The 25,250-nt window shown below is 50.0% G+C and overlaps 4 protein-coding genes across 4 annotated transcripts; 1 reads left to right on the forward strand and 3 right to left on the reverse strand.

Moving 5' to 3' along the window:
* The first annotated feature begins 6,930 nt into the window (after positions 1 to 6,930).
* On the forward strand, positions 6,931 to 8,798 carry VC83_08955 (uncharacterized protein). The gene is made up of 2 exons (XM_024472495.1): positions 6,931 to 7,577; positions 7,632 to 8,798. The coding sequence occupies exons 1-2, from the start codon at positions 7,416 to 7,418 to the stop codon at positions 8,220 to 8,222; spliced, it is 753 nt and encodes a 250-aa protein (XP_024320041.1). The 5' UTR covers positions 6,931 to 7,415; the 3' UTR covers positions 8,223 to 8,798.
* VC83_08956 (uncharacterized protein) lies at positions 8,457 to 9,238 on the reverse strand (the record flags this gene model as incomplete). The annotated part of the gene is made up of 2 exons (XM_024472496.1): positions 9,113 to 9,238; positions 8,457 to 9,052 (listed from the first exon to the last, which is right to left on the reverse strand). Exon 2 carries the CDS (start codon positions 8,910 to 8,912, stop codon positions 8,457 to 8,459), a length of 456 nt encoding a protein of 151 aa, XP_024320040.1. The 5' UTR covers positions 8,913 to 9,052; positions 9,113 to 9,238.
* A 928-nt stretch (positions 9,239 to 10,166) lies between these two features.
* Positions 10,167 to 12,451, reverse strand: VC83_08957 (uncharacterized protein). Its single transcript, XM_024472497.1, has one exon. It carries the CDS (start codon positions 12,121 to 12,123, stop codon positions 11,008 to 11,010), a length of 1,116 nt encoding a protein of 371 aa, XP_024320039.1. The 5' UTR covers positions 12,124 to 12,451; the 3' UTR covers positions 10,167 to 11,007.
* Positions 12,452 to 13,059: 608 nt separating this feature from the next.
* VC83_08958 (uncharacterized protein) lies at positions 13,060 to 13,778 on the reverse strand (the record flags this gene model as incomplete). The annotated part of the gene is made up of 4 exons (XM_024472498.1): positions 13,060 to 13,387; positions 13,425 to 13,476; positions 13,540 to 13,673; positions 13,702 to 13,778. 4 exons carry the CDS (start codon positions 13,776 to 13,778, stop codon positions 13,060 to 13,062), a joined length of 591 nt encoding a protein of 196 aa, XP_024320044.1.
* Between the last annotated feature and the right edge of the window lie 11,472 nt (positions 13,779 to 25,250).

Below are 25,250 nucleotides of genomic sequence, written 5' to 3' on the forward strand. Positions count from 1 at the left end.
GAGCTTGATGCGGCAGAGGAGGCCGAACGTGTGGCTGCTGAGAAGCGTGACGCTGTTGAGGCTGAGGAACAGGCAGTTAGCGCTGCCTCCTCGTCTGTGACCGGGACCCCCGCTTCCTCCAATCCACTGGCCTACTCCCCTGCATCTTGGGATCAATGGCTGGCGGATGGCGGCGTCGATATTCCTCCAGCAGTTCTTTGCTGATGTTCCTTGTTGGTTCCCACGAATTATCCGTAGGTTCGTAATTTTCCCATTTTATCAAAAACTCTTCTCGACGTCCTACTAACCTTCTGTCTAGGATCGCTTCGACCTCATATTCGATTATCTCATTCTCGGGTTGGAGTTCGGTGTCGGTCGCAATTGGGGTATTTCCTCTTGCTGGTTCCAGTAGTGAGACATGAAATACCGGGTGTAGTCTAGACTTCCTGGGTAGCTGCAGTCTGTAATTAACTGAGCTGACTTTGTTCAATATTTTGAATGGTCCCAATTTCTTGAAGTCCAACTTTGTGCTTGGTCGTTTCGTTTTGATATGTTTCCGGAGTAGGTATACTTTATCCCCCTCCTTGAAGGCAGGTTCCATACTGCGCTTCTTGTTTGCGTATGCGGCGGATCGTTCATTTAAGAATTGGATGTCCGTCGCAAGTTGTTCGTGGAACGATTTCAGTTGTTCCACCACGATCAGGGCTTGTTCAGCTCGTGATTCATCCGGTCTTGGTTGCCTATATGCTTCTGGCTGGTAGCCATAATTGGCAAAGAACGGTGAGACTTTCGTTGCTTCTGTCATCGCGCTGTTATATGCAAACTGTGCGATGGGTAAGATCTGAACCCAGTTATCCTGTTGATGATTGACATAGCTTCGCAGGTACTGTTCAAGGGTCTGATTTAATCTTTCTGTTTGGCCGTCTGTCTGGGGATGAAAAGCTGTTGATAGCTTATGATTTGTTCCCAGTAGCGCCATCAATGATTTCCAGAATTTCGAAGTAAAGAGCTTGTCTCTATCTGAGATGATTTCTTCTGGCATCCCATGATCGGCTAATATGACTCGAATGAAGGTATATGCGAGCGCCTCGGCGTCGCTAGCTTCTAGATATGGTATAAACTTCCCATATTTCGTGAGTCTTTCCGTGATGACGAGGATAGAGTCATATCCTATTCCTGTTAACGGGTCCTTGGAGGGTGGAAGCTTGACGATGAAGTCCAAAGCTATTGATTTCCACGCTCCTCTTGGTACTGGTGTCGACTTGAGTTGTCCGTATGGCAGAAGCCTATTGGATTTTGACTTGCTGCAAATGTCGCACTCTCTTACCACTGTCTCTACCTGCTTCCTCATACCTGGGAAGTTAGTGTCGAGTGATTCGTTCGAAGGTTCGTGTTACTCCCTGATGACCGTGTGCTGGTAACGAGTGTTGTTCTTGCACCAGCGGGCGTCTCATTTGACTTGGGACATACACTAACCCTTTGTATCGAATCAATCCTTGTTCGTCGATGGTGAAGTCGCCTTCGACTTTGGACAAGACTCGCTTGGCGCATTCGTCTGTTGCGTAAGCTTTCTTGAGTCTTTCCTCGAGTTCTGTATCTTCGATGACTGAGATCGTCACTAGTAACTCGTTGTACTGTATTCCTGCATCTGTTTTCTTCAGAATTGCTCTAGGTCTTTCTTCCTTTGGGCCGGCGTAGTCGGTCCGTCTGCTGAGAGCGTCTGCTCTTGCATTCTCGGAGCCCTTGCGATAGGTTATCGTGAAGTTGTAGGCTGCGAGGGTTTCTGCCCAGCGGACTTGTCTGCGGTTTAAAACCTTGGTCGTGGTGAAGTATATGAGGTTCTTGTGATCCGTCCATACCTGCACAGGGTAGGTGGGTCCCTCAAGATATACTCGCCACTGCTCAAAGGCAACGACAATAGCCAGTAGCTCCTTGTCGTGGATGTCGTAATTGAGTTCCGCGGGTGACAGTTTCCTAGAGTAGTACGCGATTGGTTTGAACTTACCGTTCTCGTCTGGTTGATTCAGACATGCTCCAATTGCGAAGTCAGAAGAGTCCGTTTCGAGGATGATCTTCTTTGCAGGGTCAAATGTAGCAAGGATAGGTGCTTCCGTGAACTTCGTCTTAAGTTCCTGGAAAGCAGCCTCTGCCTTGTCCGTCCATTTGAATTCGAGATCCTTTCTGGTAAGCTCCGTGAGTGGTTGAGCTACCTTGGAATATCCCGAGATGAATCTTCGGTAGAAGTTGGCGAAGCCTAGGAAGGCTTGCACTTCCTTGACCGTGGTCGGTGTTGGCCATTCCAACACTGCCGTTACTTTTGCTTGGTCCATCTTGATGCCATGCGTTCCAATAATGTAACCCAAGAATTCGACTTGGTTTTTATGGAACTCGCACTTCTCTGGTTTGAGGAGTAAGCTGTACTCCTTTAGTTTCTTCAGGACGAGTTTGACATGCTTGACATGCTCCTCCTTGGTTGCTGAATACACCAGGACATCGTCTAAGTAGACAATGGTAAAGATGTCTAAGTATTCATGCAAAGCATCATTCATCAGTCGTTGCATAGATGCGGGTGCGTTTGTTAGCCCAAAGGGCATGACTTGATACTCGAATAGGCCATAGCGGGTGCGGAATGCTGTTTTCCACTCTTCCCCAGCCTTGATTCGGATCAGGTTGTATGCTCCTCGCAGATCTAGCTTACTGAAGATCTTTGCTCCTTGAAATCTATCGTGTAGTTCGTTGATTAACGGCAGGGCATACCTGTCCTTGATTGTGATGTTGTTCAATGCTCGATAGTCCACACATAACCGTAGGGAGCCGTCTTTCTTTGGTACGAAAAGCACCGGACTTCCTGCTGGTGATGTGGATGGTCTGATGAATCCTTTCGCTAGGTTATCATCAATGTACTCCTTAAGTACCTTCAGCTCCTTTTCCGATAGCTGATATATTGGTCCGAACGGTGGACTCTTGTCTTTCTCCAAGGGTATCTCGTGATCCCATGGTTGGTGCTTAGGAAGCGCCTCGTTCTTAGGGCCTTCCTGGAATAATTGCTCGTATTCCTTGTACTCCACCGGTATACTCGTCGGTGAGGATGCCTGGGCTAGGTCATCGAGCTCGGAGGTTGCACATAACTCCTTCCGGCCCTGGGAGGGTTTCTCCCGTTGTCGCGTGTCCGTCCGTTGTTCACACGCGCACTGGCTCATCACAACTTTCTCGTTCCACCAGTCGATCTGGGGGTTGTGTTTCTTGAGCCATGGCATACCAAGGATGCACGCATGGTTGTCCATGTGCACGATGTCAAACTGAATCGTTTCCTTGTGCCCGTGTAGCATGACCATTTCCAATGGGACCGTTTCGTGGGTCACCATTCCTTCATTAGTCGAGATGGGCTCTCCATCTACGACCATTAACGGGTATGGTTCGGTTTTCAATTGCGTCTTGAAACCTTGCGTGTCTGCTACTTTCTTTGTCATAAAGTTGCCCGTCGCTCCTGAGTCAATCATTGCTCGGAGGTGTCGCTGTTGTATCTTAGCGACCACATATAGTTGCATGCTGCCCGTCGTGGCGCATAGCTGGTCTGTACTAGGCCTCTTCGTGTCGCTCGCCGGTGGCCTACCGTCGAGGACTCCTAGTTTTTTGACTCGTCCGAGGAAGGATAGTATTCATCCGCTTCCAATGGTGGTCCTTGGGGAGATCGTTTCCCTCGCTCTTCTGCTTCGTCTAGCAGATGTGGGTATTTCTCGTATACCTGTTCGCTTTTGATAGGCAAGTCCCCTTCAGACTGGCTTCGCCTGAGGGCGTGAACTTGCTCTGCATCTCTGAAGTGTATCCTGGGCGAGGATCGGGGAAACAACTGATTCTGGTGTTTCTTTTTCCAGTGGAGCTTGCAGTCATCTTCGCTGCAATACTCCCAGTAGACATACGCATGCCAGGGATGATCAGTCTCTGTTGCGTCTGTCGTTGATAGTTCCCGCTGTCCTCTCACCCATGCACTATCTTCCCTCAGAGGCGTGGAGAACGTGTCTAGTTGCTCCATGGCTCTCCTTTCGATGCGTGGAGTGGGTCTCGCATTTTCCCATCGGAGCATATCTCTGGCTTTCTCGTCGTACTTCTTCAGGGCTCTCCTGCGGTCCTGGTAGTAAAGTTTGACGCTTTTCATATACTTCAGTTTAGCCATATGCTCGACATCCTTCTCCAGTTCTTCCGCTTCTTGGGCTTCCAACTTAGCTACGTCTTGGGACGTGCCAAGCAGCCTGCGGGTATTCGTTAGTTGGTCGTAGTATCTCCAGAGGTCATCCTTGCAGTCGTCCACCTTGCACTCTAACGGAAGTTCCTGTAACAGGTTCCCGTAGATGCCCTTAAGCGTGGGGATTCTCCTCTGGCCGCTGGGCTTGTCTCGTTCGGCCCTAATCTTCGCGTGGGCGTGTTTTGCCATGCGTCTTACTACGCTCTTGCACCGTGGACTCATTGGTTCCGTAGGTGCGAGTTTATCGAAGGTCTCCTGTTCCGAGACGGTGAACGATTCCGCCTCCGACCCTTCATCTGAGCTCTCGTCTTCTGGGGTGCTTTCGCCGTTTATTCCCCAGTCTTGTTTGTTCACAAACGTTGCGTTCAACTGTCCTGTCCAGGTGGCATTGAGTTGTTTGCCGACTTTGCGTCCGCCGTTCCCTTTCTTTGGCTGTCTGCAGTCTCGGGCCATGTGGCCTGGCTTGTCGCAGTTAAAACAGAGTCGTTCCTTGAATTGTCTGTCTTTCTTAGGGTCACGGGGTCGTCCAGGTTTGAACGTGGCATCGAGTTCCATTGGGTCCGACCAACGGTTGTCTCGCGGGTGTTGATCCCGTCGTCTGCCCTCGTTTCCCCGGTAGGGGTAACTTTTCTTGGGCTTGTCATAGGTCCGACGTTCCTTCTGGAATTCGTATAGTCGATTGTCGATTCGGACCGTATGTTCGATTAGCGCTACCATGTCCGTTGGTTGTTGTTCCAAACGGGCAAGTTCCATACGTATATGGCTCTTCAGCCCACGTCGGTAGTGGCTGATGAGTGCGCTGGCGTCCCATCCTGTCTGATTGCCGTATCTCTGGAATTCTGTGGAGTATGTGAGGGCGCTGCCAGTCTGCTTAAGTGCAAACAGATGGTCTTCTGCGGTCTTAATCTCATCGATGTCTCTGAACATGCGTCGGATTTCCTTACAGAATCCATTCCAGCTGCCAAACATAGTCTGCGTAGTTGTCATGCTTCCATTGGTACTTTCATATTTGAAATAGTCCTTGAGGAATGGTTCGATCCATCACAGGGCTTCCCCCCTAAGGTAGGACGCAGTCCACAGGGCATAGCTCTCCTGGGTGGGAAACTTCTCGTCATTGAAGTGCTGGTACAGTTCGACCTGTAGCAAAAACACCTCAAGTTCCTTTCGGTTGCCGGAGTAAGTGTCGGGCAACTTGACGCGTAGAGTTTCCTTGAGTTCATTGACGGTGGGTGCATCGGGCATCTCTTCATTCTCAGGCTTAGACCTCTGAGACGAAGTTGGCGTGGTGGGGGTTTTCCCCTTCGAACTGACGACAGACATGTTGCTTTGTGTGTAAGCCGGTATCTCGTAGAAGTGGTGCTCAAAGTGTAACGCTGACTTCTAAACGATAGAAGACACAGAGGTTCTCTTGCGTAAAGGTTTACTTATCAGAGGAGGCAGGGGATCAGACACAAAGGCTTCAAGTAACACGTTACTAGTATATAACAAATACTGTATTGAGTTGAGCACGAAGCTCCTATCTAAGGAAATACTATCTACTTATATAGTGGCGTCGTGCCTAGTGGACTCCTGGGAACTCACTCGAGTCCTCGGAGTCCTGGACTCTTAGGACTCTTCTCATCATCCTGCGAGTCCATCACGTGATACTTTCAGAACTACTATTCCCCGCTGCCCCTCCAGGTACCAGGGCCGGTCTCATGCGACCTCCCTCCTTCCTGTCCTGTAGTTGGCCAGCCTTCTTGTTCCGTCGTAACAATTAGTTGATGGAATATGAACTTGTTGAGGCATCTTGCAGTACACATAAGGAGCGCGTTGTGTTCGTCGCGTGCGACACTCACTTGTATGCGACGCTCGCTTGTGGAGGACGTTAATTATTTCTTTTATAGTTAATTTTTGAATAACGTATTTCCCAATCGAACCATGCAAAATAACCACCAAAATACAACTTCGTAGGTATATTATAACAACAACCCTTTAAAACACTCTAGTGCCACATCGTCGTGGTTTCCCTTTCCTGCGCTGACCCTGTGTGGCATCACCACCCTCCTCCTCCTGAGTTTGAGTACTCCGAGCTCATCACCTTCCTCAATTGTCAAGCTCCCACCTAATTGAATACGCTTCCTTCGCTTGTTTGCCCTTCGCTTTTTTAGCGCATTTGCCTGCTGTAGCGCCGTGACTTCAAGAAGCTCGCTGCCGCAGAAGCTCAGAAACTGAGCCAGGCCCAAACCTGAGCCCAGAAGCAGCTCCTCCGGGCAGGAATCGAAGCCCGGAAACGGGAGCGCCTCCGGAAGAAGAGCATAGCTCAGCTCACTAAATCAGGCCTCCCAATTCCTCCGGAGTTGGAAGACCCTATTACTGACCCAGAAGCCAAATCTGAGAGCCAGTATGAGAGCTGAGGGTGGGAGTGGTCGTGGGAGTGAGAGTGAGCGTGAGAATGAAGAAGTGATAATTTCATAGAATTGAATTTTTAAGTACTTTTACATATAAATTACTATGGTTGGGTACTTATGGTCGCAATTTGAGAGAACGCATTTGCTCACAGTTATGTTATGTTATATAAAATAATAACTTTCTAGAAGTTTCTACTATAGTTTCTAGACCCTTCTATCTTACTAATTATATTATAAATTAGTGTCTAGATCCCTTCTATTGTATTAGTAAGTAGTAAATTATTTTATAAATTATTTTCTAGAAACTATTTCAATTTTGTGCTGACTAAGCAGAGCTAATCCTAATTAGGGAATACTTATGAGTTACTTGAGTAACTCGTGAGTATTTGAGTATGAGTACGAGGATTTATCGTACTGATGAGTATGAGTACGTGCTAATACTCACGAGTATACTCGAGTTTCTAACCCTGACCCCAAGAGCTGGCATTACTACGCCGCAAAAATGCCAATTTTTCAATCTATTAGCTTTAAATAGAAGTTAATACTATGGGTATTCGTTTCCTCGTAGGCAGCTCAGTCAGTTGGTGATATGGACCATTCGGTGAGTTGTGGTCTGTGTGCTAAGAGAGGCGTCAGGGAAGGAACACCGATAGCTCTGGTCCCTTCCAAATTAAGAGCCGATAAGGATAACAAAACTCGAGGACAACCTCCAACCATCCATCCGCGTCGTTTCCACATCCAAAGGCTTGAATTGACCCCCGGTGGCGTACAAAGTCCTGCCTTTGCTCTAAATTGCACCCGAAATGGCAGACATAATGGCTAGTATAGCGCTCCCTCAACGACCAATAATCCCAGTCAAGAAAGCACATCGGAAACGCAAAAGTGACCAGGATAATGCACGGACAGGCCAGCACGACCAGAAGAGGCCAGTTCAAAATGAAGCTTCTGACGACTGGTGGACAGAGGTGCATTACCCTCCCTGAACCTCCTCACAGTGCACCCGATTAACTCCATCGCAGATTATACACCAGCACCACACCCTCCTAACATCGCACTCCCGCATCCTCTCCGCGATCCTCAAGACCTCACCGCCTGCCTCGGCGCGACACGATACAATCTCTAAATTCTTGACAAATACGAAGGAGATGCTAGGGCAAGTGGGCGGCGTGGAAAACAACACGAAGCGGCGGCGCAGCGGCGGGTCAGAGGTCTTGAGGGAGCGTGGCGCGAAGCGAAGGAATGCAGTGGAAGAGGAGGAGCTGTTAAGCCCGAGCCCGAGCGGAGAGGAGGGCGGGACTGCGTCGCATTCTGTGCCGCTACAAGGAGGGAAGAAGATGGGGGTGGAGCGGGTGTCGCCTCCGGAGGAGGTGGAAGTGGAGGTTGATGATCTTCGAGCGGAAGTGGAGGCGCGGCTGAAAGTGAAGGAGAGGGCGAAGCTGAAGATGAAAGAGGGGAGTAAGAAGAGGAGGAGGCGAAGTAGCACACTCGAGGCGGATGAGAGGAAGAAGGAGAAGAGGGTTAAGAGGGAGAGTTTCGGAAAGAAGAGGGGGTCGCCTGAGGCGGAGGTGGAGGGGAAGGAGGACAGGATGAAACGGAGGAGGGTTACATGAAATTAATGTTGATCGAGGAAGTGGAGGCGAGTTATACCCTGGCTTCAATGTCTGTATATAATCGCATAGGGAGTGTATGAGTGGTTGATACCGGGAGAAGGGTATATTCCATACTGTACACATTACTACAAGCCCTGCCAGATAACCCCATCCCGAGCTACGCTCTTATATACACTTCTAGCTCATTGTTGTCGTAAACTCTGATCATACAGCTCCTCCTCATCCCATCCGCACCTATTTATCTCCCTTCCCCCAAGTCCACACATCCCAAATCTGATCCATAATCAAATCCCCATACCCCTTCCCCTCCTCCGCCGCCTTCTTCTCCCTCTCATCCCTCTGCGCCTTCCACCCCTCCTTGGGCCTACTATCCGTCGCACTGGCCAACACTTCTCCCAACCTGATCCTCTCCTGTAACCGCTTCTTCTCCTCCGCCCTCTCAGCCATAAACCCCGCTGCAGAAAACTTCGCCCGGTCAACTATTGTCCTCCCTGTGTAATCTCCCACTAAGTAGTTCCCGCTCAACCCCGTCGACGCCAGCGCCGCGATGGTGTAGACGTCCATCTTGCGCGGTGGTAGCACGATCAGGAGCGGGCAGATAACGAGCGCGCCGAAGGAGGTGTAGCGGAGGAGGGAGCGCTGGCGCGCGATGGTTTCGCGGGAGGGTGGGGGAGAGTCTTGAGAGGACATTGTGGAGGTCGTGAGATGGTACGTGGTGCCTGGCTGGTTGGAGTTCTGGATGCGACGGGCTGTGTCGGCTGATTGTAGAGCGATATAGGGTAGTATCGTTGGGATGGTGGTGTCGCAGAGATCTAGAGGCGCAGTTGCTCCTGCTCTATTGGTTTATTCGTGTCTTATGGGTATTAATGGCGTTGAGGACTTAATTTTACCTTGAGGACCCTTTGCCAAAACGTTTGTAGATCGCAAAATAAATATCGACGCACGTGTAGATAAGATAAGCAAATCGCCCAGGTAACCAACCACACCAACTACTCGAGTAGTTGTATGGAAGGAAGACGCACGGTTCGATTGGGAAATACGTTAATTATTTCTTTTATAGTTAATTTATGAATAATTATGCATGGTTTTCCAAGCCGCCCTGTTTCTCCATATGCCAAACATTACGCCCATGCTTCTCTCGCCCCTTCCGAGCTTCGTCGGCGAAAATGTTGAATCCACCAGGAACGTACGGGGTGCAGCCAGGGGATGCAGGGGATGGATGCATGGGCTCCTTTTTCCCCCTTTAGTCTGAAAACCCTCGTCGTCGACCCCCCGCCAGCTCTACCGCCCCCTATCTCCATATCCTCCTACACATGCCAAACACACCTCCATCTCCAATCTGAAATCCATTCGCTCCGCCACCATCACGGCGATCAATCCTGACATCACCGTCGCTCTCCCCCCATCAACCAATTACCATGGCTCTTCCCCCTCTTCCCCCTCTTTCCCCTCTTCCCCCTCTTCCCCCTCTCCCCCTCTCCCCTGAGCCCCTGTGCATCCCTGGCCCGCAAATACTTCCAACTCTGTCTGAGAGTAATGTCGTGCAGCGCGCCAAGTGGACTCGATAGCGGGTGGAGTCCAGTGGAGCGATGACGGCGACCAGCGCCATCGACAGCACTACGCTAGGCTTTCGGGGAATGTCCTTGCCTGTTCGGGGTCGAGTCGCCGACTCTGACGGGAGCTATATCTTCATATCTTGGGCAGGAACGGAGGACGATGGAGACGATGGAAACGATGGAGACGATGGAGACGATGGAGATCGCTGACGATTATCCAGATATCATTTGATGTCATGTCATTTGATGAATGTCATTTGATGTCATGTCATTTGATCTCATGTCATGTCATGTCATGTCATCTCATTTGATCTCATCATCTCATCATCTCATCATCTCATCATCTCATCATCTCATCATCTCATCATCTCATCATCTCATCATCTCATCATCTCATCTCATCTCATCTCATCTCATCTTTCATCTCCTTGATCCAACACAATCGACGAGTACGGAGTAGATATGGGTGTCCAGTACGTTACAGCACATGGACTACAGACTGACGGCGTATAAGACTAACAATGAGAACAACACAATACAGGCGACATACCTCCAACAGTCAAGGGATGCTTCTCCATGTTTGACCCATGAGATCCCGTACTCCGTACAGGACAGTACATATAGCACTCCTTTGCCTCTGAACCTTCTGATCGACACGCCACGCCAGGGGTCCTTCTACCTGAAACGCGCCTTGCTAGCGCCCGTCTGCCAATCCCTCGCCGTCGCCTCCCTACCACTCCCATGCGCACGCGTTCCCTTTGGCTATGACCAGCACCGACTACGGCTTCTTTGCTCGATGTCGCAGGGACAGTCGGGTGCGTGGGCGCGTGCATACTTTGGTTACGGCGTGCTCCGTACGGAGAAAACTAAGTGTGGTTCGTGTGCTGCCTGTGTGGTGGATATTTTTGTGGATGTGGGTGTTGACCCTGGCGCTGGAGGGATATGCTGACTAGACGGGTTGGGAATTTATATACCTGGCCCTCCTGGCGTCGTGTGCGCGAGTCGATGATCTGTAGATACGACCGAACGGCGCATAGAAAGAAGTTTCTGGCGAAGAGAATTGGGGCGCCGAAAGACGACTGATATCCCTTGCTGCGACGACGACAGGGTTTGCGCTGATCGACGGGACGAAGTAACATTGTGTTCGCCACCAGGAAGAAAAAGGACGAACTGCTGGGGGGTTCACCGCCATACGGAGAATATCCTGTATTCGATATTCCCACCACAACCTATACCATATACCATATACCAGATAACACCAACCTCGCCCATACCACACACTCAACCTCGACAATGCCCCTCCTCGCAACACCCCCCCCCTTCCCCGAGCGCACGACCGGCGCCGACTCCCTCTCAAAAGCGACCACCATGTCCACCCTCACCACCACAACCTCACAAACAACTATGCTCCCGGCCCTCCCCCCGCGCTCCTCCCTGCGCGCATCCCGCCTCTTCGAATTCACAGACCTCTCTGCGCTGACGGCGCTCTCGCCGCCTCCCCGCCCTGCGCTCACGACCACGCCGGTTAGTCCAGCGAGCACACCCGAGCTATCAACTTCAAATCCATACGACACATACCTCTCCTCCGCCTCGTCCGAAGAAGACGAAGACGAGAGCGACGGGTCAACCTCCGACTCGGACGCCGAATGCGAACCCGCCTTCATAGCTGAGGCCGTAGTGCGCGGCCCAGTCAAGACAGCACACCCGGAACCCGAATCAGAGGGGCCACAAACCCACTCCCGCCACTCCCGCCACCCAGACGTCGCCCGCGCCATCGAGCTCGTCGCCGTCGGTCCGGCAACTCTAATCCTCATCCCCCAACCGCGCCCCCTCTCCGCCCCCCGCCGCGCCTCAACAACAAGCACCCTCGCCTCGCGCTCCTCCTTCCTCCCCCCCTCCTCCTTCACCTCATCCTCAACCCGCCGCCCAACCCCCCTCCGCCTCTCCACCGCCCCCGCCCCCCGCTTCGCCTCCCTCTTCCCCTCCGTCTCCTTCCCCTCCCTCCCCTTCCTCGAAACAGACCCCTTCTCCGCCTCCTCCCCCAGGTTGTCCGCCTCCCCCACCCCCTTGTCCCCAGCACTAAGCACAACCTCCACCTCAGGCCTGAAACAGCGCCTCGGCGACGTGCGTCGCGGCCTCGTCAAGGGCTCTGAAGCCGCTGCTGCTGCTGCGAAGGGGAGGAGGAGGCCCAGTATGGGAGGGCTGGGGTTTAGTGGGTGGAAACCGGAAGAGGAACGTGAGAGCGAGCGCAAGCGTGGGGGTAGCGTGGCGCCTGTCTCGGCGCTACAGCAGGAGGAAATCGCAGCGTCGATCAGGGGGAGGAGAGGAAGCGACACAACTTCCATCCACAGCGCCCGCTGCGTCCGCTGCGCTGACACGCCGCCTCAACCAACACCGCTTTCACAGCGCGCGAATACCCTCCTGCAGCCGCAGACGTACTTGCGACCTATCTCGCAGCGCCCGCCGTCTCAGCTTGGGCCCGGTGGTCAGCGCCCGGCGTCGCACCTGGGACAGGGGCAGCAGCAGGCGCCGGTGAGGTATGAGGATATTATGCGTGCGGCAAATGAGAAGGCCAGGACGATGCCGGATTGTGCGTCGCCGCCGCCTCCGCCGCAGGAGGAAGAGAAGGGGACGCAGGTGCCGAAGTTGGGGAGGAGGAAGAGTGGGGTTTTTGGGGCGATGGGGATGGGGATTGGGAGGAAGAGTATTAGGCTTTGATCGAGTGAAGAGCTTGGCGTGGGCTGTCTGCCCCTTTTTATTACTTTGGGTGGGCTGTTTTGTGAGGGTGTTTTGGGTGTCTTTCTTTTTGAAAAGGGGGGGTTTATTTGTTTTTGGGATTGGGCGTTTGGGAGGGAGGTTGCTTTTGTTTTTTGGGCGACTTTTGAGAGGAGGGGAGGGAGATAATGTATAATTGATGGATGATGGATCGGAGAATGTGTGTATTATGAATCAGGGAAGGAATGCCTGGATGCAGATGATGGGGGTAATATAATACTACGTACAGTACATACATAGCATAGCATCGCATATGATGGAATTCAATCCGATTCTACCTCTACCCCTGGTCTCCTCTGCTGTCTCACGGTCAACCGACACTGAGGCATATCCAAATTACCTACTACAGAAAAAGCCTTCGCCTCCTCCTCCCCCCACTCCACAAACACCCTCTCCTCGCTCGAAAAACTTCCCGTCTCGGTATCGCCAGAAGAGGAAATCAAAAGTCCAGCTGTCCCCGCGTGGCGAGGCTGGTTTAGCCAGGTGCTGGAGGTGTAGTAGCGATGCTATCCCGTTCGCAACGACTTCATCATCCGCATCTTAGCGTCGCTGTGCTGGAATGTCAGCTGCGTGAGGTGCATGTCTGCTAGGGCGGAGTATGGGTGGGTGGGGAGGATGGAGGGGGGGATGTTGGTGTGCTCGATGAGGTTGTTCATGTTCATTGTTATGGGGTGATCGGAAACCGAGATGGTGCCGTTGGAGTCTTGGTCTAGGGAGTCGGTGCGGGGGAAGGTGAGGATGGAGAGCTGGAGGATGATGTTGGCCATTTGGCCGTAGAGGAATGAATGGGCCGAGACCAGTGGGGTTCTTCTCAGCGGTGCCCCGGCCGTAAATCTTGGGCACTGGGATAGTAGTGTTTGCAGCTACATACTTCATCATAGCTACCTCGTAGCGGGTTTTCTCTTTGGGGAACTTGACAATGCCTGCTCTGGATTTAGCTACGTCTCATACCCCCGGCCGCACAGGGCGTTGTTGTTCCACTATACCATTGCAAGGGATTCTCATCCCAGTCGATGAGCCATCTTTATACTCGAGGCGGTAGAAGGCGTTGTATCCCTCTTTAATCGGCATGTGAAGCTCCACAGCTTCACCAGGCCGGTATTTCAGGATGAGCGCGCAACTCCGCGATATATCACGGCCTTGTCCACGTTTCGAGATCGTCTTCGAGCTGCTCCCACACTAGGTCGTCCTTCTCCATAACAGTATGTCTCCATTTTGGAGTCATGGTAACGAGCCAATCAAAACCATGGAGACCTTAAAATGGTAGAAGTGCAGGGTGAGGTGCTCCGAGACAAAATGTTGGATGAAACAGTCGGCCAAGCCACAGGGGCACCAAAGTGGACTAGGCCTTAATTCTTGCGCGTAGACGCCAATGTTGGTTCCAATGAAGATCCGGTGGAATAGCGGGGCATATCTGAGTTTCCGCCTCAAGTTACGATGGCGAATCTCAATCCTACTTTGAGTCCCTTTAGTTTCCCTTTTGCGGGGGGGTTAGCTAAATCTTGACGGGGATGAGGAGGTTCGGCTGTGAAAGGGGTTACAAAAATAACACGTTCTATTCCTTTGATGACGCAGCCTAGTCTAAAGTCAAGCAGTAGACTACTAGGTGGAGCATGGCGAAGTTATAGAATCGGTAGGGGACCGACCCCATCGGTTGACCGACCCTAGACCAGACCATGGTCCGGTCTGGTCCCAAATCTTCAGACTAAACCGTGGTCTAAAGCTAATAACCCACGGTCCCTGTTGAAACTAGCAAAAGTGAATCAATCCACTTCTGCTGTAGTTCTTGTACAAGATCAATGCTTGGAAGCTTGGAAAAGACGTGGAAGTATGTGATAGTTGATTTACTGTATTGTCTGCTTGCCCTTTCTTAAGGAAAGGGCAATCCTATTTATGCTAAAGGAGTGTAGTTCTCTCATTTTCCAAGACTTTCCATGACTAACCAGGCTTGGTAACTGTAGTCGACGTAAGAGAATCCCATAGAACCATCTCCTAGGTTCCTAGCCTATAGGAAGTGAAAGGGGGTCCAAGGTCAGAGTACCCCTATAGACAAATTACGTCAAAACTTAACCAATCTTGTGGGTAACTAAGGAGCGATGACGTGTAATGAATCATATAGGGTTGTAGAAGCTTTTGGAGCTATCGTTCATGTTCCTAGGCCTCTAGTTGATAGAGATATGTCATGTGTAGTATTAGCCCAGTAACTAAGGAGTGATGTCATGTAATGAATCATAGAGGGTTGTAGAGATATGCTATGTGGTCATATCGGCCCAGTAACTAAGGAGCAATGACGTGTAATGAATCATAGAGGGTTGTAGCAATCGTTGAGTAGTATTGCTCTTGTTGTTGGTGTGACAAGCCGAAATATGTATAGTGACTTGTAGGTTTGAGGAGGAGATTTCTAAGTTTGCTCTTGAGTTTGATAGCAAACTGAGTGCAACGATTGTCAGTATGACAGGAAGTTGAAGAAATCCTAGATTCTAAACTCCTACGGAAGAAGCTGTTCTATATGGCAGCATGGAAGAACCACCCACTAGACAACACTTGGTATCCTGCTACAAACTTCAACAATGCACCTGAACTCACACAAGCTTTCCACCGAAAATACCCGCAGAAGCCACGATGATCTTACTCTCGATCAGGACATCAATCTTACTAGGGGGGGGGTAGTGTTACAATTACAGCTCACAGCTTGTCACAGCTTGTTACGGTTGTTATGGTTGTTACGGTTGTTACAGTTATTACAGTTATTACGGTTGTTATGGGGATTATGGGTGTAGCCTTAGCCGCCAAGGTTACAACCGCTAAGCAGACAACTGTATGTTATGAGGAATAGCCTCGCCTTCCTTCCTTCTTCTTCTTCTTCTCACTTTAGATTCAATCTAGATTACTTTTCCTGGACTGGCATCATAACCTCTATGACCATCGTAACAGTATTAGCCAGTAGCTAAGGAGTGATGATATGTAATGAATCATAGAGGGTTGTAGAGATATGCTATGTGGTAGTATCGGCCCAGTAACTAAGGAGCAATGACGTGTAATGAATCATAGAGGGTTGTAGCAATCATTGAGTAGTATTGCTCTTGTTGTTGGTGTGATAAGCCAAAATATGTATAGTGACTTGTAGGTTTGAGGAGGAGATTTCTAAGTTTGCTCTTGAGTTTGATAGCAAACTGAGTGCAACGAATGTCAGTATGACATGCATCACCTTACTCGCAATGAGCGGCTCTAGTGCTCTGTCCTTCGCTCTCTAAATTGGGAGTTCTAGCAAATAGCAGAGACTCTAGGCTGTACAGAGCAGCAGGCACGGTATGCCTGCCATGGAGCTCCAACTCCAAAAAGAGGTCGGGCAGGCCACTTATCCTATCCGACAATCAAGTTGACGAGGTTATTGAGTTTATAAGCTCTTCTTGTCAGAATAGGCGTATGCCATATACGAAGGTTATAGAGCTTCTAGAAATTCTATGCTCGCAGCTTGTACAGTCAAATGCTGCTAAGACGATGTTCGGTTAGCAGATATATTCAATTGTGCGATATATTTTCTCGCACTGAATCAAAACACCATATATTGTCTGATATTTAAGATAATCATCATTCTGCCTCCAATTATCGTATTATCCATCAACCAATGTGTGTTTCTTGACCTTCAGAATGCCTCAAAAGCAGCCTATTCTACTCGAACAACGCGTGCCCTTCGTGCCTGGGCTCAGAAACAACATCAAAAGCCAACTCAAAAGCAGTGTATTGAATGGTTCTTCCAGCAGTATAACCACAAACCTAGCCAGTCGACAGCCTCTGAGTCTCTCAGCCATCACTTTGACAGCCTTGACGAAGCTCCTAATACCAACAGAGCACGATTACGAACTGGAAACTGGCCTGAAGTCGAAAAGCTTCTTCTTACTTGGGAACTTCGAATTGAGTCGAATGGAGGGTTTACAACTGGTGATCTACTTCAACAAAAGGCGCGACAAATCTGGGAACGCCTTCCACATAACAACAGCACAGGCTGCCCAGACTTCAGTGTAGGCTGGCTTCAACAATTTAAAGAACGACATAATATCAATGTAAGGATGCCTTCTCATCTCACTCTAAGGAGCAGACTCTGAGTAGCTGTGGGTCACGTGTGATCATTTGGGTGGGCTAACCGAGTCGGATGGGTTTCAGGTACTTGAGAGAATTGACTCATGGGGTTCCCCTGGTCACGTGTGATCATTTGGGTGGGCTAACCGAGTCAGATGGGTTTCGGGTATTTGAGGAGATTGACTCACGGGGTTTCCCCCTCATATTGTTTATCCTTCATAGTAGACCTATAGGATAGCATCCGTTTAACCTCCGACTCGCACTCTCATTTGCTATTGCTGTGAGCTGGGTGCCCTGTGTCCTTACATTATACAAAAAAGATCACGCCTGCCAGGGACGGCCGTACTTCAATAATATCCCACACCGGAATGACTCGGGAGAACTACCCTTACGACATCGACCGCCACTCGGTGACGTTTCAAAGGAGAGACCTGATGACTTCAAATAGCCGTGATTCCAGAGATCTCACAGACAGCCAGTGGATCAGGGTTTGATTCTTCAGAACAAGCTGGTAAAGTCGCTGACGCGTTGGTGCCAAATAGGATACGAGATTGTGGACAAGAGTGTTGATAGCTACGAGCTACTGGAAGTCAAGCTCTTTCGTATCGATACCGATACACACCCGAGGCAATATGTCGAAAAAGCCGACATCAAACACACCCCAAGACAACGACAGTCAACTGCCTAGAATGACTACCAGACAAACCACTGCTGCAGCTACGATGTAACGCTGACTTCTAAACGATAGAAGACACAGAGGTTCTCTTGCGTAAAGGTTTACTTATCAGAGGAGGCAGGGGATCAGACACAAAGGCTTCAAGTAACACGTTACTAGTATATAACAAATACTGTATTGAGTTGAGCACGAAGCTCCTATCTAAGGAAATACTATCTACTTATATAGTGGCGTCGTGCCTAGTGGACTCTTGGGAACTCACTCGAGTCCTCGGAGTCCTGGACTCTTAGGACTCTTCTCATCATCCTGCGAGTCCATCACGTGCCTAGTGGACTCCTGGGAACTCACTCGAGTCCTCGGAGTCCTGGACTCTTAGGACTCTTCTCATCCTCCTGCGAGTCCGTCACGTGATACTTTCAGAACTACTATTCCCCGCTGCCCCTCCAGGTACCAGGGCCGGTCTCATGCGACCTCCCTCCTTCCTGTCCTGTAGTTGGCCAGCCTTCTTGTTCCGTCGTAACATACGACCGCTGCGCCATCCGAAGACATCCCGAGTCGAATGGCCCACCTCGAAGCACAGATACAGGAGGTCAAGGATCTACTAGTTACCCTGACGGCAACCCAGACCAGAATTCCGTCCACACTGCCGGTGGATGCCCCCATACCCACAGTCAAAGCTGCGGAGCAACTCACGCCTCCACCGAGGACCCACTGAATCGCTATAAGAAATCTACCATCTCGGAGAGAATCACTCCGCTCAGCGAAACGCGGCTACGAAACTGGGGGGTCAGTTTATTCCACATGTATCGAAACCATTCCAACTCAGAGACTTGTCCTGTGATAGCTGCACTTTGGAAACGAGTCTTGAACTCTGGGAAGGTTTCGCTAGCATGCCCCTTCTCTCCCATTTGCAGGTCGTTGAAGAGGTTCCTGGCCTGTTCCGTCTCATTGCCTAGTAGGTCCATCATCTCCTCGGCACTGTGGAACCCATGTGTAGCAGACAGGTATTGGTAGGTCTTAGCCAGGCCGGTCGTAGTTCCCCATATCAATGCTTTTCTCTAGACGTCGGTAAGGTAGTGGTCCTCATTGACTATGAGTCGGTCCCGAATTGAAGCTCTCCATTGTAGGAAGGTATGTTTTCCCATGTTATTAAAAACCAATGGAAGGGAGATTACCACACTATGGTCCGAGAACTCACTGCCTTTAATCAGGAACGGCGCCGGAACAATGAATTGAACCTGCTCCCTGCCACCACAAGGACTTCCACACGGCCTACCGATACAGTCAAGGCGTCAGCGTCGAGACCAACTCGAGCCACACCTGCCACGTTTACTAGGACCCCGTTCCTCCCCAAGCCAGCCTTACTGGAACGTGTGAGAACTGCAGTCCCTGCGCCCTCAGGGAACTGTTTCAAGTGTGGCAAGCCCAGCCATTTCCAGGACAAATGCCCGCTCAACGCTACTGTCAAGGAGATCGACTGTAACGACCCCGAGACAGAAGAACAATGGGAGGAAGCTGTTGAACTCCAGTCGGATGCGTCCCTAGAGGAAAATGACAAGGCCTAGGGAAAGGCTCCTTCCTAGGTCTATGCAAATGTGACCTTGGAGGACTAGATTTACAAGAACTCTTGGAAGGCACCCAGTTCTTAGTCAACATGACCCTGAGTATGAATGGACTCGGGGTGCAAACGAAGTCCCTAGCAGACACAGGAGCAAATGGCTACCTCGTCATTAACAAGCCTTTCACAATACGACTGTCTAAAGTGCTTCAGAGCCCCATACAGAAACTACCCTACTCTGTACCCATACGTGGATTTCAGCGCAAAATCCAAGGCCACGTGTCGGAGTATATTCGGTTACACTTAACAGTCGAAGGACGCTGGATATATAACTGCCCCTTTGTACTCCTGGACCTCGGAGCACAAGATGTGATAATTGGGAAGAAGCTTTTCAGCTGCTTCCGAATACTACTCGACTCTGCAAAGAGCTGGTTAGTATGGCCAAAGGAGTACCTGCCGACTCCTAGATGGAGCAAGGAGACCACTTGCCCTACTACATGCGAGAAACGTCCATTCGACATCCCGCATACCAGCCGCATGCGAATCGCAGGGATGCTGCAATCCACCGCAAAGACAGACGCCGCGCAGGCGGACGCTCGATGAACATGAAAGTGATAACTTCAGGCTATGAAGAGATCACTGATATGCCACCAAGCTTACCTGAAACCAAGAGGTTTATCCCCCACTACTAGTGAAACTGGTACCTAGTTTCACGCCCATACGGATATGCGAAATCAGTGCCAACGTTTTCCATCACGAGATAATGCGAAGCGACTCCGAGTTCTTTCAGACTAGCATCTACGAAATTGACGAGATCATCCATGAAAAGGAGTTGGTAGAGGATGAAGAAACGCTCTGCCTCATCCAGCAGAAGCTTCCGCATATGCACTGGAAGTACAGCGATGTCTTTTCGAAGTTGGAATTAGATCGAATCCCCCCACACTGCATATACGACCACAAGATACAGCTCAAAGCCCCTTTACCAAACGCTTTCTCCCTGTTATATCGACAGGGCACCAAAGAGCTTAAGGCTACCAAGCAATACCTGTTAGAGAACCTAGAGAAAGGCTTAATTGTCAACAGCAACAGCCCCTTCACATCCCCTATCCTATTCGTAAAGAAAGCGGATGGCAAATTAAGATTTTGCATCGATTACCGGAAGTTAAATGGTCTCACCCGGAACGATCCCTACCCCATCCCGCGTATCGATGAACTACTAGGATGGGTGTCGAAAGCAAAAATCTTCATGAAGCTAGATATTAGACAAGCCTTCCATCGCATACGGATGCACCCTGACTCGGAAGAGTACATGACCTTTCGGACTCGCTATGGATCCTATAAGTGCAAAGTGCTGCTGTTTGGACTAACGAATGGTCCCGCAACCTATCAGCAGTATATGAATGACGTCCTGATGCAATATTTAGATGACTTCTGTACCGCATACTTAGACAACATCCTAATCTATTCAGAGGACCCTACGAAACACATAGAGCACGTGCAAAAGGTCCTACAGCGTCTCCAAGAAGCTGGACTCCAAGCCGATTTGAATAAATGCGAGTTCAACGTCACCAGAACAAAATACTTGGGTTACATTCTCACTACCTCCGGTGTCGAAGCGGACCCCAACAAAATCGAACCCCTTCGTAACTGGATCTGACCGTTCCTAGCCCATAGTCTCGCGGCCTGTTTTAAACCGTAGAGTCCCTTTTTGAGGCGGCAGTCAAGGGAGTCATTCTCATATCCAACTGGCATTTGGATCCAAACAGTTTCTTCGAGGTGACTGTTCAGGAATGCTGTGACTGCGTCCATTTGCTCAATATCCCAATCATAATATGCTGTGAGTGCCATCAGGATCCGGATCGCTGTGCTTTTAGCTACTGAGGTGAAGGTTTGATCGTAGTCGACCCCTTTTAATTGCTTGAAGCCTTTGGCTACCCAGCGAGCTTTGAATCGCTCCACGATTCCAGATACCCATTTGATGGCAAAGACCCATCGCCCCTTAATAATATGAGTGCCTTCAGGAGGCTCCAATTCGTCCCATGTATTGTTAGCAATGAGGGCGTCATATTTGACTGCCATGGCTATTCGCCAGTCATGGCTTTCTGGGCTTGCCATTGCCTGCTTGTAGGTCGTTGGTTCCAGGATTTTTTGAGGCGATATATGAGCATTGAAAGCTGATACGCTTTCGCAGAGAAATGCCCAATGCCGTTGATCGAGAGCCCAGTGGCTCTGATAATTTCTTTCAAGGCTTCCTTTGCCTTGGAGCTTCGGCGGCTGTCGAATGCGCTCTGGGCGTCGATTGACAGTTTCTTCTGCCCCTCATTGGGCATTTGTCGCGGGCGTTATTAGTCCATGGAGTTGTTGATGAAGCTCTTCGTCGAGGGCTTCAGGGGTTTGACTCCTGGAATTATCATTACTAGGAGCTTGGGTCTCCGCATCGTCATCGCTAGGAGTCGCCCCTGACGTGGGAGGCTCATCTTTTTTCTCAAATATAAGAGTATAGCCTAGATCAGCATCAATCGTTTCGATGGTGATTCTGGTGTCATCTGCTAGTGTTCCCCAACTTCTTCGAAGACCACAGCAGATGATTGAATGACTCCTTTTTCTAGGTCGTAGATCCTATAAATGGAATTGCCTTCGTATCTGACGAGTATTCCCATGCGAGCTCTGGCGCTAAACTTGGCGCTCCTGGTCCTTTTTTCTCTGTGCAAGTGATAATATGCCTTGCTTCCAATAACTCGTAGATGGGCCAGATCTGGCTTTGTAGGCTGCCCTTTGAATGTGCTCATGGCTTCAAAAGGGGTGATTCTAGTGCCCCGGTGTAACGCTGACTTCTAAATGATAGAAGACACAGAGGTTCTCTTGCGTAAAGGTTTACTTATCAGAGGAGGCAGGGGATCAGACACAAAGGCTTCAAGTAACACGTTACTAGTATATAACAAATACTGTATTGAGTTGAGCACGAAGCTCCTATCTAAGGAAATACTATCTACTTATATAGTGGCGTCGTGCCTAGTGGACTCTTGGGAACTCACTTGAGTCCTCGGAGTCCTGGACTCTTAGGACTCTTCTCATCATCCTGCGAGTCCATCACGTGCCTAGTGGACTCCTGGGAACTCACTCGAGTCCTCGGAGTCCTGGACTCTTAGGACTCTTCTCATCATCCTGCGAGTCCGTCACGTGATACTTTCGGAACTACTATTCCCCGCTGCCCCTCCAGGTACCAGGGCCGGTCTCATGCGACCTCCCTCCTTCCTGTCCTGTAGTTGGCCAGCCTTCTTGTTCCGTCGTAACACTCGCTCCCTTCCCCTGGGCATTCGTCTCGAATCCTATAAGTACGTCCATGTCCCTGGGACTCTGCTGCTCCTCAGCGAGTCCTTCAACATGCAACATGCCTACTGACACTGCCCGCAAACTTCAGGAACGCAACGATCTTGTCCGTCGAATAAAGAACCACGGATACGAACTACCCGAAATGGATTCTTGCTCGAACTGCGTGAGGCGAAACATTACTTGCGTGTCGTCTCCAAATGATTCACGGCGGTGCGCCGAGTGCGTTCGTCGCAACTTGAAAGAAAAGTGTGACTGTATGGGTCCTGAGCATCCCGACTGGGTGAAGCTCGAACGGGAGGAGGATCGCCTGGATCGCGAAGAGGAAGAAACCCTTTCGAAGTTACTTCGTCTGCGGAAGCAGAAACGCCTCATCCGAACCCGTGGTAAAGATATGCTCCGACGAGGTTTGAAAACCCTCGACGAGCTTGATGCGGCAGAGGAGGCCGAACGTGTGGCTGCTGAGAAGCGTGACGCTGTTGAGGTCGAGGAACAGGCAGTTAGCGCTGCCTCCTCGTCTGTGACCGAGACCTCCGCTTCCTCCGATCCACTGGCCTACTCCCCTGCATCTTGGGATCAATGGCTGGTGGGTGGCGGCGTCGATATTCCTCCAGCAGTTCTTTGCTGATGTTCCTTGTTGGTTCCCACGAATTATCCGTAGGTTCGTAATTTTCCCATTTTATCAAAAACTCTTCTCGACGTCCTACTAACCTTCTGTCTAGGATCGCTTCGACCTCATATTCGATTATCTCATTCTCGGGTTGGAGTTCGGTGTCGGTCGCAATTGGGGTATTTCCTCTTGCTGGTTCCAGTAGTGAGACATGAAATACCGGGTGTAGTCTAGACTTCCTGGGTAGCTGCAGTCTGTAATTAACTGAGCTGACTTTGTTCAATATTTTGAATGGTCCCAATTTCTTGAAGTCCAACTTTGTGCTTGGTCGTTTCGTTTTGATATGTTTCCGGAGTAGGTATACTTTATCCCCCTCCTTGAAGGCAGGTTCCATACTGCGCTTCTTGTTTGCGTATGCGGCGGATCGTTCATTTAAGAATTGGATGTCCGTCGCAAGTTGTTCGTGGAACGATCTCAGTTGTTCCACCACGATCAGGGCTTGTTCAGCTCGTGATTCATCCGGTCTTGGTTGCCTATATGCTTCTGGCTGGTAGCCATAATTGGCAAAGAACGGTGAGACTTTCGTTGCTTCTGTCATCGCGCTGTTATATGCAAACTGTGCGATGGGTAAGATCTGAACCCAGTTATCCTGTTGATGATTGACATAGCTTCGCAGGTACTGTTCAAGGGTCTGATTTAATCTTTCTGTTTGGCCGTCTGTCTGGGGATGAAAAGCTGTTGACAGCTTATGATTTGTTCCCAGTAGCGCCATCAATGATTTCCAGAATTTCGAAGTAAAGAGCTTGTCTCTATCTGAGATGATTTCTTCTGGCATCCCATGATCGGCTAATATGACTCGAATGAAGGTATATGCGAGCGCCTCGGCGTCGCTAGCTTCTAGATATGGTATAAACTTCCCATATTTCGTGAGTCTTTCCGTGATGACGAGGATAGAGTCATATTCTATTCCTGTTAACGGGTCCTTGGAGGGTGGAAGCTTGACGATGAAGTCCAAAGCTATTGATTTCCACGCTCCTTTTGGTACTGGTGTCGACTTGAGTTGTCCGTATGGCAGGTGCCTATTGGATTTTGACTTGCTGCAAATGTCGCACTCTCTTACCACTGTCTCTACCTGCTTCCTCATACCTGGGAAGTTAGTGTCGAGTGATTCGTTCGAAGGTTCGTGTTACTCCCTGATGACCGTGTGCTGGTAACGAGTGTTGTTCTTGCACCAGCGGGCGTCTCATTTGACTTGGGACATACACTAACCCTTTGTATCGAATCAATCCTTGTTCGTCGATGGTGAAGTCGCCTTCGACTTTGGACAAGACTCGCTTGGCGCATTCGTCTGTTGCGTAAGCTTTCTTGAGTCTTTCCTCGAGTTCTGTATCTTCGATGACTGAGATCGTCACTAGTAACTCGTTGTACTGTATTCCTGCATCTGTTTTCTTCAGAATTGCTCTAGGTCTTTCTTCCTTTGGGCCGGCGTAGTCGGTCCGTCTGCTGAGAGCGTCTGCTCTTGCATTCTCGGAGCCCTTGCGATAGGTTATCGTGAAGTTGTAGGCTGCGAGGGTTTCTGCCCAGCGGACTTGTCTGCGGTTTAAAACCTTGGTCGTGGTGAAGTATATGAGGTTCTTGTGATCCGTCCATACCTGCACAGGGTAGGTGGGTCCCTCAAGATATACTCGCCACTGCTCAAAGGCAACGACAATAGCCAGTAGCTCCTTGTCGTGGATGTCGTAATTGAGTTCCGCGGGTGACAGTTTCCTAGAGTAGTACGCGATTGGTTTGAACTTACCGTTCTCGTCTGGTTGATTCAGACATGCTCCAATTGCGAAGTCAGAAGAGTCCGTTTCGAGGATGATCTTCTTTGCAGGGTCAAATGTAGCAAGGATAGGTGCTTCCGTGAACTTCGTCTTAAGTTCCTGGAAAGCAGCCTCTGCCTTGTCCGTCCATTTGAATTCGAGATCCTTTCTGGTAAGCTCCGTGAGTGGTTGAGCTACCTTGGAATATCCCGAGATGAATCTTCGGTAGAAGTTGGCGAAGCCTAGGAAGGCTTGCACTTCCTTGACCGTGGTCGGTGTTGGCCATTCCAACACTGCCGTTACTTTTGCTTGGTCCATCTTGATGCCATGCGTTCCAATAATGTAACCCAAGAATTCGACTTGGTTTTTATGGAACTCGCACTTCTCTGGTTTGAGGAGTAAGCTGTACTCCTTTAGTTTCTTCAGGACGAGTTTGACATGCTTGACATGCTCCTCCTTGGTTGCTGAATACACCAGGACATCGTCTAAGTAGACAATGGTAAAGATGTCTAAGTATTCGTGCAAAGCATCATTCATCAGTCGTTGCATAGATGCGGGTGCGTTTGTTAGCCCAAAGGGCATGACTTGATACTCGAATAGGCCATAGCGGGTGCGGAATGCTGTTTTCCACTCTTCCC

The sequence above is a fragment of the Pseudogymnoascus destructans genome (genome assembly GCF_001641265.1).
Source record: "Pseudogymnoascus destructans isolate 20631-21 unplaced genomic scaffold scaffold_31, whole genome shotgun sequence".
Lineage (NCBI taxonomy): Eukaryota > Fungi > Ascomycota > Leotiomycetes > Thelebolales > Thelebolaceae > Pseudogymnoascus > Pseudogymnoascus destructans.